Source organism: Lycium barbarum, chromosome 3, assembly GCF_019175385.1.
Source record: "Lycium barbarum isolate Lr01 chromosome 3, ASM1917538v2, whole genome shotgun sequence".
In the NCBI taxonomy this organism is placed as follows: Eukaryota; Viridiplantae; Streptophyta; class Magnoliopsida; order Solanales; family Solanaceae; genus Lycium; species Lycium barbarum.
Genome location: NC_083339.1, coordinates 63,586,672 through 63,600,567, shown reverse-complemented (window position 1 = coordinate 63,600,567; position 13,896 = coordinate 63,586,672). Strand labels below are relative to the sequence as shown.

The window sequence follows — 13,896 nt, the reverse complement described above, 5'->3', positions numbered from 1 at the left end:
TACAATATGTGACTTCAACATGATTTCCATTTATGTCTATGATAGATGATAAGGGGTAATACATGACGCATGTGTCCTATTAGAGATTGCAGCTAATTTAAATATTAATTTTTAGTCTGCTCCACCCAGTAAGTTATACAAGCTGAACTATAGAAATGATATTTAAGTTTCTTATTATGATTATTTAGCTTTTTATTTTAATTTCAGATAAGCATTATGTAATTAAGTAATGCGGTATATCCTAAAACTCGATGATTTCTAGCACCATATCGTGATATTCGATATTGGTTAGGAGATTATTATTGAATTACATGCCATAATTAAAGAGGAAAAGTTTTATCATTCTCATGCACAACTTAGAAATGTCATAGAACATGCTTATAGAGTTCTATTTTTTTTTTTTTTTTTTTTTTTTTAGCTTTGGACAAAATGACACAATATTCTATTGATGTCCAAAAAGCAATAATAATTTTATTAGAGAAGAGCGTATAACTGATGATTTATTTAATCACTTTGATCCTTCGGAATTGATATTTGAGGAAAAAGGACAACTAGAAGCGTATTGGGTGAAATAAATAGACCTAAGCTTAACAACTCAAGATTCCTGAATAATGGGCAATATGCGCATGAAGATTCTGCTTAAGCTAATCCAACTAGATCAAATACTTGAGATTCTTATAATTTATTTATCTAAATTATTTTTCATATGTTTATACGTTAAAATTTGATATGACTGTTCTACAATTATCATTCGAACAATCTTATATTCGTGCATTTAAATTGGAACGAGTTTGGTTTAGTTATTTGGTTGGATAACACTTTTTTTAAAGATTAATCTATGTTGCATTTAAATTTTTTATGACTACCATTTTTAGTATTGATATAAGTTTTTATTTATAGTCCAGATAGTTCAAAACTTTTATCAAATTTAAATTGTTTATTTATATCTTCAAATATTTCAATTTTTATCCAATAATAAGTTATTTTATTTAAATCAAAGTTTTCTCTAAGTTTATTGATATAATACCGAATTACAATCTAATTTGAAACTTATAGTTATCACATTTATATATTAATAAATTATACATATTTAGATGTAGAAAAACAAACAGTCTTAAATATTCTATTTTCAAATCTAAGACAATATATTAACAATTAGATTTCCATTCACATTTAAATAACCTAATCTTAATGAAAATAAATGAAGCATAAATATCCTTCAACTTATTATAAACCAGCTAACTTCACGCTAAAATATACAATACCGAAGATAAATAGACTCAGTTTTTTTCTTTTTGTTAACCCATCATTGAAAGCCACGTCATTCTATAAGTAATCTGTAGTTACTTAACAAAGCATAAATTTATAAGTGAATTGGACAAGAACTGATAACAAAGCACGTCCAACAAAAACAACAACAGCAACGTCCAACGTATCAAGTAAATTAAAGTTTATCTGAATTTATATTGCCAACTGTCTTCAGCTAAAAATAAATTAATATTTTTTTCTTCAAAGAGTTGAGAATGAGCATTTACGCGAAGAGAAAAAACAAGAGAAGTTGCATAAGAGAATGAGTTGGAGAAAACATGAGAGTAGATCGTCGATTTCCCTATAAAATAAAATAAGTTTATTTTTGAAAAATTTTATTAAAAAAGGACAAAAATTAAACATGGGCAGGAACAAGCCGCACAATTCCTTCCTCATTTTTACATCAACTTGGCTGTAGATTGTAGGGGCGTTCAAGGGTCGGTTTGGATCGGTTTTGAGTTAAAATCAAATCAATCTAGTCGATTTGGATCGGTTTTATGAAAACCAAACCAAACCAAATATAACACATATCCATTGGTTTGGTTGTAGATGGTTTGGTTCGGTTTGGGTCAATTTTTTGGTTTTTAAGAAAACTAACGATATTTCTCTCTTTCATGTTTTTTTCCTACAATTAGAAGAGAATTTTCTATCCTTTTCCGACTTACAATTCGTTATTACCCTTTTATTGTGGTAGTTATATTTTTCTTGGATTATGGAGAAAATATATTAGGATTTATAAACTTTAATTAAGTGAATAAAGTTTATAAGAAATACAAAAAATAAATCTACGTAAATCTCATAGTTGTTTTTTTTTTTAATAAATGAGTTTGAATTCATGGATATCTTTTTAAACATGTATAAAGTTCATTAGCCTGTTAGAGATAAATAAAAAATTTCTTAAAAAGTATACAAAATATTTAAAAGTATTTATAAAAATTAATATATTGCATATATATATAATTAAAAAAATTATGTATAAAATTTACCGGTGCGGTTCGATTTTTTCTTCGGTTGCTTTTAGTAAAACCAAAACCAAATCTAATATTATCCATTTTCAAAAATTTAAAATCAAATCAAACCCAACCTAAGTAAATATTAATTTACTTAATCGATTTAGTTCAATTTTAAATTTGAATCGATTTTTAACCAAAGCGTAAACACGTCAGTAGATTGTATGAAGTTGGGAACATATAAACGAGAACGGCCCACAAGAGCATTAGAGCGGCCCATATCAAACCCTAGCTAGCGCTTCAAGAAAATTGTCTCTTTTTATAAGCCCTTCTCTTCTTCCTCGCTCAAAGCATTATCTCTACTTGCTTCACTGCTGATTGCACTAGCTAGAGACAAGGTCCAAAATCATCCACTGTCTTTGGGTTTATGTTCAAACCCATCCATATATTTTCATATGGAGCACCACTTTTGCACACAACCCAAACGGCTGGTTAGGTTCTAACAATTTCGTGGATGGTTTTGAGCCTAAACCTAAATATAGTCGATGATTTTGCACCACTGGCACACAGTCGTTACTAACATTGATACTTTTTTCTTTCTTTTTTATTTTGTACAGTAGTATTATTTTGGTATTTGAGAAGTAAGCAAGTTAGCTTCTTGGTTGGAATCGAACCATAACGTTCCAGTCAATTAAATTACTCAAGCTTGCGAAATAGAAATAGCCCCAGTATCACTCGCCTGGTTCTGATTCTTTCCTTTGATTTTTCAGGCCCTTTATCTACTGGCATATATCATAAAAAATAATGAAATGTTTTGTTATAAAATTATATCATTTTTTGAGATTTTGTTGTGATGTTTTTTTCTCTTTTTTACAAGATTATGGTGTACGTTTTGAATTAATTGGTTGTTGGATATATTGGCTTCGTATTAAGCAAACGCACTCTGTCCCAGAACCATAATTAATGTTTTGTGGCAATTTCTTCGTTTTGCGAAATGAATGTTATTACAACTTCCAATTACTCATCCACTAGATCCAATATTTCATGATCTTATTGGACACATGGTTGGATTACATTCTTTTTGCTTGTGTTTTTCCACATAATAATTTCGTAACATCAAAAGCTACTTTGACAATTCGAAGAATATTAGATGAAGACGTTATCAACGGATGTTGATTGCAGATTTAAATTTTTAACATGTCTATAAGGGTTAATCCGTTGACTTTAAAAATTTAATTAGACTTTACATTATATTAATCCCTCCAGTCCTTATGAAATGCCTTGGACGGCTGCATTTGCTGGATTGCAAATTTCCTCAAGTCTTCACTCGTAAAAATCCCCTACTTGCAATAAATTAGAGTTAAATGCAATCTTTGGTGGATTAAATTAGATTTCCCTCTGGATTTAATAGGATTTATTTTTGCATTTTATACCAAAATTTGATCGTGAATGGTTCTATGTTTCACAAGAAGTGGAAGTTTTTGCCAAAAGAAAAAAATTTAATGATATTCTCAAATTTTAATTTTTCGAATCTTTCAAAAATTCAAAACTAGTGGACTGGGTGGTGTTTGAATGTTTATTTAAGACATGAAGCATCGTTTGTTTAAGTTTTGTAGGGTTTGCCGTGTCTTCCAAGGACAGTATAATTGTGTAAAATGCCTTGAGTGAGACGACTGGCTCCAAGGAAGTCAAAAATATGAGAAATGTTTTTTTTTTTAAATTTTGCAGAATATTTACAATAATAATTACAGCTACACGACATTTCACATCTAAACCAAAATGAGCAAAGTAAATAGAGTCTGCAACTTAAATGACCCAAAAAAGTGGGTTTGGATACCAAAATAACGCAATAAAAAATCAAGTTACTAAACTACTCTTTGTGCATAATTTAGTGTGCAATAGAATTAAACTGTAACTTTTCAATAAAGTTCTATCGTGCACTAAACTACTGCCCAAAGGGTGCTTAATATAACGGCCACACGTGTAATTTCAAACTTATGAAATTTTACGTTTTTTCATACTTTGATCAAAGATTAATTATGCTTCAAAACGTCGAAATATCAATATTTTATATAAAATTTGATATTTTTTTTTCCGAATAATAATTTAGGCTCAATACATTAAATATACATAAACGTTTGGATAGTCGTTTTAGTAGCTGTAAAGTGTCTCGAAGTAAGTTTTGTTTGTTTGGAAACTTGTTATCTTTAGGTTTAAGTGTTTTATTTTATAAGGTTTTAATCTAAGCGTTTTATTATTTAGTTAAGGCATTATTTTATTTTGAATATATCAAGAGTTTTTGATAATTAATTTAGGACGTCGCACGAGTTATTAATAAATGATAATAAAGACTATTATCATTAAGAAAATACCAAAAAAATATAATATTAACATAAAATGTACAATTTATTTACATATACAAAATCTGCATCCCCTTTTTCCTTAGGTCCCACATGTGGGAGCCTTTAGAGTAACCCGATCACGACCCAAACTACAGGCTGTGCGGGCACCTACCGTATTACTACCTAGTAGGCGAATCCTTACCAACCAACCCAATATTCAACCCATTTTTACTACCAAAAATATAATTATTGATCACAACTGAAAATAAATATTCATAAGGACTCTGTTATCAATACAAGAAAACTGAAAAGTTTTCGGGATCTAGTCTAGATAGGTATAAGAGCTCCTATTACACAAGAATAAAACCCAAATACAAGGCACAACATCTGTCTGGAATGAGATGAGCAAGGCTGTAGGAAGATGTCCGGTAATCCACTAAGAGAAACTTCAAGTAATAACCCGTAACACGTCTACACCCAAAAAAGATGTAGCAAGAGTAGTTCTCGCAAGACAAGACAATATAAAATCAAAAAGATAAACAGATAAGTCAACGTACGCCCCCAAGACTCCCCAATATAGACCACTACACTCGTACAGACTCACCTCTTTATCTCCTAGTTACTCCGGTTCCCTTATTCCCACAGTATTGCCAGCTACCCGACTGTGCCTTTGACGAGCGCAACAATATTATACCTTAGCCCCAACTCACTCAATATAACCCTCTTATTGATAAGAACGAACAACCGTACGAAAATTGCAAATAATTCAACAATTTATTGCAGAACTAAATATACCTGAAAATAATTATGCTAACCTGCGGGGTAACGTTCCTTAATAGCGACAAGTGATCTCTCCCAATCAGTAACACATAGACATCAACAATTTGTAGAACTTAGTACCCATTTATACACTCGTTGTTACCCTAGTTACTATATCTATACGGCTCTCTTTAAACTATATGTATATCCATCCGAACTCCATGTCCGAAGACCTACTCATGCTTTCTCCCGTCAATTCTATACGTATATACAACTCACTAATCAAAATCTAACTTAAGTAAACCGTGACCTACCTCGATGATGAGCAGCTATTCGAACTTCCATGAAGTATCCATCTTCCTAGCCTGTAGCTGAAATCCATGAGAGATGATAATTGGTGGAGAAGATGTGAAGAATGTTAGAGGAACCTCTTTTTCTTGGTGTCAAGGTTTTTTCTTAATGTAAAACCTAATAGCAACCTTGAAGGGTCTTTTATTAAAAAAGGAGGGTGAAATATAAAACTAAGTGTGGGAAAACGCGTCCACTGGTCCGTGATGTCCGCTGCGGCGGACATCAGGCTAACTACAGCGAGACCGCTGCGGTGGTGCGCTATCCGCTGCGACAGACCGAATCTTTCCCGGGCCCATGATTTTTAACTCTTTCCGAAATTGATTTTTCCAACTATTAATCATTTAAACACCCCATGGGCTTATCTTTTAAGGCCTTAGGCCTCGATTTGGTACGGGTTTCGAGGGGTATTAAATAACGATCGGGTGGGTCGTTACAAACCCTAGGCCTAAGGCGATCCCCACCACCCCCACCACCCTTACCATCATCTCCATCGCTCTTCTTCCTCTTAATAATAGGATGCTCTATGTCACGATCATCCTTCTTTCCCTTCCTTGCACCCTTGAGTATAACATGCTTCTTCTGGGGCTGGATTTGTGTGGTCGGAATCTCATCAGCATGAGAAGATGGGTCAATCTTAGCTGGAGACAGGTCCACAGGCGTAGAAGAATGAACCTGAAATAACATAAAAACAATTTAGTTTAGATTTATTCTTAAACCAAACCTGAAATAACATATAAACAATTAAAAACCTAATTATAATTTAGATTTAATTAATACATTATGTTTTTGTAAAAAAATCAAACTTGTGTGTCGACGGGCTCTTGAGATGGATGATGAGAGGGCTCCCGAGCTGGCTCCTCAGCGGGCCTCAAAGCCGGAGATGTAGATGGTGCCAGAGCTGGAGACGGGTCCACAGACACAGAAGAATGAACCTGAAATAACATATAAACAATTAAAAACCTAATTATAATTTAGATTTAATTAATACATTATGTTTTTGTAAAAAAATCAAACTTGTGTGTCGACGGGCTCTTGAGATGGATGATGAGAGGGCTCCCGAGCTGGCTCCTCAGCGGGCCTCAAAGCCGGAGATGTAGATGGTGCCAGAGCTGGAGACGGGTCCACAGACACAGAAGAATGAACCTGAAATAACATATAAACAATTAAAAACCTAATTATAATTTAGATTTAATTAATACATTATCTTTTAATAAAAAATCAAACCTTTGTATCGACGGGCTCCTGAGATGGATGATGAGAGGGCTCCCGAGCTGGCTCCTCAGCGGGCCTCAAAGCCGGAGATGTAGATGGTGCCAGAGCTGGAGACGGGTCCACAGACACAGAAGAATGAACCTGAAATAACATATAAACAATTAAAAACCTAATTATAATTTAGATTTAATTAATACATTATCTTTTAATAAAAAATCAAACCTTTGTATCGACGGGCTCCTGAGATGGATGATGAGAGGGCTCCCGAGCTGGCTCCTCAGCGGGCCTCAAAGCCGGAGATGTAGATGGTGCCAGAGCTGGAGACGGGTCCACAGACACAGAAGAATGAACCTGAAATAACATATAAACAATTAAAAACCTAATTATAATTTAGATTTAATTAATACATTATGTTTTTGTAAAAAAATCAAACTTGTGTGTCGACGGGCTCTTGAGATGGATGATGAGAGGGCTCCCGAGCTGGCTCCTCAGCGGGCCTCAAAGCCGGAGATGTAGATGGTGCCAGAGCTGGAGACGGGTCCACAGACACAGAAGAATGAACCTGAAATAACATATAAACAATTAAAAACCTAATTATAATTTAGATTTAATTAATACATTATCTTTTAATAAAAAATCAAACCTTTGTATCGACGGGCTCCTGAGATGGATGATGAGAGGGCTCCCGAGCTGGCTCCTCAGCAGTCTCCCGAGCGGTCTTTCGAGCAGGCTCCTGAGCGAGCCCCAGAGCTGGAGATGTAGATGGTGCCAGAGCTGGATCCTAAGAAATGGAAAATTATTTTAATTTGTTAAAATAATTATTTCAAGCACTTACATCTTGGCTCCAGCTGCCAAAGTCCAACTCCAACTCCCTACCACCCTACAGATCACGAACTAGCCGCTCACCCTGTGGATGACGAACTGGCGGCTGTGCATGGAATGCCTCTAATGATGGCCACTCTAGGTTCTCTGATAGCTCCACTGGAGTATATAGAGGTGTCGACGGTCGGTAAGAAGTCGATGGGCGCTCTGAAGTCGACGGATGCTGCTAGGCTGGAGCGGGAACGGTAGCATGCTCGTCAGGCTCATCTACTAGACGGAGGCCTCCACTGCCACCACCTCGGCCACTAGCCCCTCTAGCCCCACCACCTCCACGAGCATGACCACGACCACGTGTTACAGGGGCCTGATACGGGATATTTGGAACATGCTCATGCATACGTCCGAGCTCTTGTGATTGTTGCAAACCACTATAGGCTAGTTGAATCATCTGGGCTACGTATCCTGCTGTCTCGAGGGATTCCATATGGCGCATGCTCTCCCAGCAAATCGTTTGTACGGTCCGTAGCTCCATTTGTTGGTAAATATTAAAGATTGAATAAATTTATAACGTATTATATAAGACGATTAATTAAGTTTAAATGGGGTAAACTTACCAACACCTCATACTGTCCCACGAGTGGTGCATATCCTCGGTCCTCTGGGTGACGTGTCGCGGGGTTGCCAATCAGGCTACGTGTGATCTGCCGGTACCACTCCATGTACTCGAGGATCGGAGTCGTATATCCGACCACCGCTAGTGACCCCACCCTATGATCCCAACGATAGACCTGCGCCTGCATAAAGGCCAGGAATACAGCATCGACGATCGCACTCTCGTCCCGCGTATAGTGGTCGTGCTCCCAATCAGCCAGCTCAGGTATATTCTGTACATGCCCGAACTGTCGTAAGACGCGGTGGGGCGCATGATTCTCAATGATATCCATGTGTATCAACAGACACCGCAACCACCACATAAGCTTACCAACCCTACAAAATGCCGACAATGTGGGGGCTCTGTGCCCAAAAGATCCCACACATGTTCTATCCTACGGGGACGGAACAACGTACTAGAATGTATCTCCCCAACCCATAATAGTTGGGACTTATGATTAGTCTGTCGATAAAGTACTAATGCATCAAAGGGCCCCGGATGAAGAGGGTTGGTATCCATGGAGGTGTCGTATCTGTATTAATAATTTTTAATTAATCATTAACATGTAATATTAATTATGTAATCCTTTATCGAAAAATTATACAAACTAACTAATCCTTTAACGGGAAATTATATTAACTATCTAAATTTGCGAATTAATAATTGTTAATTAATTATTATATTAACTATAATTAACTAACTAATATTATATTAATGATATTTTTAATCTTAAACTAAGGGTTTCCAATCCTAAACTGAGGATTAACTACAATTAACTAACAAATATAATATTAAGGATATTAAGGTTTAACTAATTAACAATTGATAATTAATTAGACCACTAATTAGCACATTAACAAATAAATTAGATGACTAATTAGCACCTAAAATTAGATAGCTAATTAGCAAATAAAATTAGATTAACACATAAAATTAGATAACTAATTAGCACATTAATAAGTAACATGGATTAAACAATTTTACAAATAAATAAATTAACAACTAAAGATATTATTAGGAGATTAGTACATTTTCCTACAATCAAACAACAAACAAATCATTAACAAAAAATTAAAGATTAACATATCATTATCAAATAATTAACAATTAGCTAATCAAACAATTAACAAATAATTAATATTAACATATCATTAAAAAATAATTAAAAATTATCTAATCAAACAATTAACAAAAAACAAAAAACAAAAAAGGAGCTGATTGCGTACTGGACAACCCCTATTGCGCTTTTTTGTTTTTGGGCGTAATTAATTTTTTTTCCGAAACCCACATTAATCATGCTTAGGATAATAATATATTTAACAATGTAATAGAAAACTCATAGTAAAATACCTAGATTAAAGGTTGTTTTTGACTGTTTGAATAGAGTTCTATGCTACTTTATTCCGAAATCCAAGCTTTAAAACTTGTTCCTTGCCTTGAATATACCAAGAATATTGAGTTTTGGGTTAAAAAACAACACACAAATGATTTTTTTAATGTGGGGACCATTGTTTTTTCATTGTTGATCGTTTTTTGTTTTTTTGTAAATGGTGGGGGGACCGATCGGGGTGGGGGAAGATGGTGGGGTTTTTATTAAATTTACAGTTTAGTCCTATCGCGTACTAATTTAGTGCGCAAATGTTAGTTTGATAACTTCTTTTTTTATGCGTTATTTTGGTACCTCCGTCCACTTTTTGGGTCATTTAAGTTGCGGACTCAAAGTAAATCTTCCTTTTTATATAAGAAACTTAAGCCTTGTGCATTGAACTTTTTGTATTTATTTGAATTTATTATTAGTTCAAGTAATTTGAATTCATGCGGTGAATATCAATTTTGAAAGATTACACAATCTATTAAAGAGGATTTCATATTTGAAATTCAAGTTCTTAACTTTTAACTAGTTACTACTAGTTATGAAGAAATCTTTATCATGTATCACACTCTTTAGTAATTGTGCAATAAAACCTTAGTTGCAGTTGAAGAAACAAGTTAGTTTGAACGGAGATTTTTTAGCAAAGCAGTCGTGTTAAGTTTGGGAGTCCGAAACCTAAATGACCCTAAAAAAGAAGAAATGAACCAAAATACCCTAAGAAAAATAAACTGGTATCAAAGTACCTTGAACGCAGTAATTCACTGTGTTAAAGGACTTAACTGTCCTTTAGCGCAGTAAATTATTGCGCTATACTGACTTCTATAACGCAGGAAATTCCTGGGTTATACAAGTCAATAATTCCACTTATTCTTCAGTACATTCTACTGTCCATCTTTACCTGATTTGACGTAAAGTTGTATGGCGCAATAATTTGTTGCGTTCTGTGGTACCTTTAAACCCAGTCAAACCTTATATAAAGCGGATTTTGGACGCAAGGAAAACACAAAAATTCATCCAACTTCTAAATTTGTAAAAAATGGAAGATGTTCCAACTGTTAGGGTTCCTTTGTTTTGGGACGGAGAAATTATTTATGAGCCTAATAATTTGCATCATGATATTCCTCCAAAATACTGTGTTAGGTTTCCACCTGACCTAAAATATTCAAAACTACTCTAAGCCTTGTATAGTAGACTTAAAGTTAGTAGGCGAGAATTTGATTTAACTAACTTCTACCGATATCTAATATCTTTTTAACCGCAAGGATTATTAGTTATTTGGGGGAGTGTGGTCACAGGGCCCAAACAAGTTATTTTTTTTGGGTTCTAGACCCCAAGTTTTAATTATTAGGTATTAGGATCCCTTTTATGATTAGTGCTAATTAAGTGGATACAAGCAATAGGGGCGTCAAAATAAGCCCCCAAGTTTTAAAAAAATACACTTTCGTCCAAGGATCTAAAAAATAAAAATAATAAAATAATAAAATAATAAAATATTATAAAATTATAAATAAAAAATACCCTCATTCGTCTCTTCCATTTTCTCGCTTTTTCCTTCAAATGAAGCTCCCAAACCAGCTCTTCTCCTCTCTTTCGATCTTAACCCTAGTATAGCAAATCTTTCCTTCTCCTTTTCTCCTTTTGTTCCTTTTTTCTCAGCTGCCATTGTTAAACCCATTGAAGCTTTTGAAAACAAATTCCGATTTGGGTGGTTATTTCTAGGTTTTACGGCTTGGGAATTACTCTTTTTGGTTATAGTTTGGTCTAGTAAGGTTTAATTCGTGATCTGGTAAGCTTTAATTCGTGTTCTTCAAAATATATAATTTTTGGTAATTTGCGTGTAGTATAGACTAATTTAAGTTTATTATGGAGGGTAAAAAGATAGGAGTTGGTGATTTCGATGGTAACTGGGTTTGTTTTAAAACCGCCTGGACATGGAATTCTCCACAAAACATCCAACCTATTCAATTGGATAATCATTACACCTATGATGATTTGTTGAGGAGCGTGATTCTGTCTGGTAATATAGATATCGTGTCGACAGAAGTGTCCATTAGCTACGTAATTGATGCTTCTAAAAAGGGACTGCCTCCTACCTACATCACAAATGACCATCAAGTTCGTCTATACCTTATGAATGTTGATAAGGATGGTTCCAGGCCTAGGTTATATGTAAGTTTGAAGTAGAGGATTGTTGAAAGTCCAAATTCATCAGCTGTAGCAAATTCATCAGGGGGAGCCTCGCCAATCATCGATGAAGACCTTTGCGAACCTCCAATTGACAATGACATCGATGAAGATCCTTGGAAACCTCTAATGGAAAATGACTGTCCTGATAATGTTCATGGAGATGATTTGGAGAATCCTGCTTCCAGCAACCATAGCTATGTCGATGGAACAGGTTTTAAGAGTGGTGACACTTTCAAGGACAAGCGTACGCTAGTGGAAGCACTTGGGACAGCTGCTTTGAAGGCACGCTTCAATTTCTATGTTTGGAAGAACAAATCAGACAAATATGTGGCTAGATGTATTGATCATTCTTGCAAGTAGAGACTACGCGTCAATAAATACGTAAGAAGTTCTAGGTTTATTATAACCTTGTACTGTAGGGAGCACACATGCGGCATACAACACATTTCTACAAACCATTCAAAGGCATCATGTGTAGTTATAGCGAGGCACATTATGGGTAAATTTGAAGAAGGTGCAGGGATCACTCCCAAACAAATACAGAAGGAAGTTTCTGAAAGATTTGGCTGTGAAATTAGCTATTGGAAGGCCTATCAGGCAGGCATAATTGCTAAGGAATTCGTAAGGGGGTCAGCGGCTGATGGGTATTCAAAATTGAATCCTTATAGTTATATCGTACATAGAACAAACCCCGGAAGCAAGACATACTTAAAGTCTGATGAGGAGGGGAGATTCTTATATTACTTCTTGGATTTTGAAGCATGGATCAGGGGATTTAAGCACATGCGAAAGGTCATAGCAGTTGATGGCACACACTTAAAGGGAACGTATCGAGGTGTTTTATTGACTGTTGTGGCACAAGATATAGAGAACCATGTTTTCCCAGTGACCTGCTGTGTGGTGACTCGGAGTGTGATGCCTCTTGGAATTACATTTTCCAAAAATTGCTTGACATTTTGCCTAACAGCTTAGATTTTTGCATAATATCTGATAGGCACCTAAGAATTAAGAAGGCGATACGAGATGCTTACACCAATGCTCACCACGGTGTTTGCACAAGGCATCTTTGTGAGAGAATGCGTGGGAGGTTCCATAATGGATCCTTAGAGAAAGTCTTTTACAAAGCAGCAAAAGCATATACCTCAGAGGTGTTCTATGATCACTTTAGTGAAATACAGCGCGTTGCACCGGATGTAGTTGATTGCCTTAGAGATGAAGTTGGGTTTGATGATGGAGCAGGGCATTTTTCCCGGGGAATAGATTTGAAGTGCTGACGTCAAACATTGTTGAATCATTTAACTCAATGTTTCTAGTAGAGAGAGAGTTCCCATAACTGCCATTTTCAATGCCATTAATACGAGGTTTGCTACCAAATTCAATGAAAGGCGTACCTTAGCAAAGAGTCTCCTCTTATTAAACAAACGTGTCATGCCTCGTGCTGAAACAAGGATAAGGAAGAGAATGGAAGTGAGCAAAAAGGTAGTTGTCATTGGGGTAAACGAAAACAAGTACACCGCATGTAGACACGACAACCATGCAACTGTCAACTTGTCGACTATATCATGTTCTTGTAGAGTTTTCGACATAGACAAGCTCCCATGCCCACATGCCATAGTAGCTCTGAGTAAGAGGTATCCAGATACATTTGGAGCCTCTGTTTATAACCACTCTTCTGCATATTACTCCACAGATGCATACCATAAAGCATATGAAAGTGATATTGTCTAAATTCCTCATGAAAGTAAGTGGATGATTCCGTCATATATGCAGGGCGCACAAGTTCTCCCACCAAAATATGTTCCAAAACTGGGTCGAAATAGTAATAAGCGTAAGAAGGGTGTCTTGGAGGGAGAACGTAGTTATACCAAATCAGCCAAGAGAAGAAATGAATGCTCCCTATGCAAACAACCTGGACACAGGAGAACCACTTGTAATTTGAAT

The 13,896-nt window shown here is 35.4% G+C and overlaps 1 protein-coding gene across 1 annotated transcript; it reads right to left on the bottom strand.

The window, feature by feature from the left end:
- Window positions 1–3,511: 3,511 nt before the first annotated feature.
- On the bottom strand, window positions 3,512–8,228 carry LOC132630907 (uncharacterized). Its single transcript, XM_060346489.1, has 9 exons — window positions 7,989–8,228; window positions 7,566–7,703; window positions 7,356–7,484; window positions 7,145–7,273; window positions 6,935–7,063; window positions 6,725–6,853; window positions 6,514–6,642; window positions 6,149–6,382; window positions 3,512–3,598 (listed from the first exon to the last, which is right to left on the bottom strand). Exons 1-9 carry the CDS (start codon window positions 8,226–8,228, stop codon window positions 3,512–3,514), a joined length of 1,344 nt encoding a protein of 447 aa, XP_060202472.1.
- Window positions 8,229–13,896: the final 5,668 nt, after the last annotated feature.

Coding starts and splice junctions, on each gene's coding strand:
- LOC132630907 (XM_060346489.1), bottom strand. CDS start 8,228: ATGGAATCCCTCGAGACAGCAGGATACGTAGCCCAGATGATTCAACTA. Junction 7,704..7,988: donor AGCCTGACGAGCATGCTACC/GTTCCCGCTCCA, acceptor TCCATTTCTTAG/GATCCAGCTCTGGCACCATC. Junction 3,599..6,148: donor GGGATCGCCTTAGGCCTAGG/GTTTGTAACGAC, acceptor TATTGCAAGTAG/GGGATTTTTACGAGTGAAGA.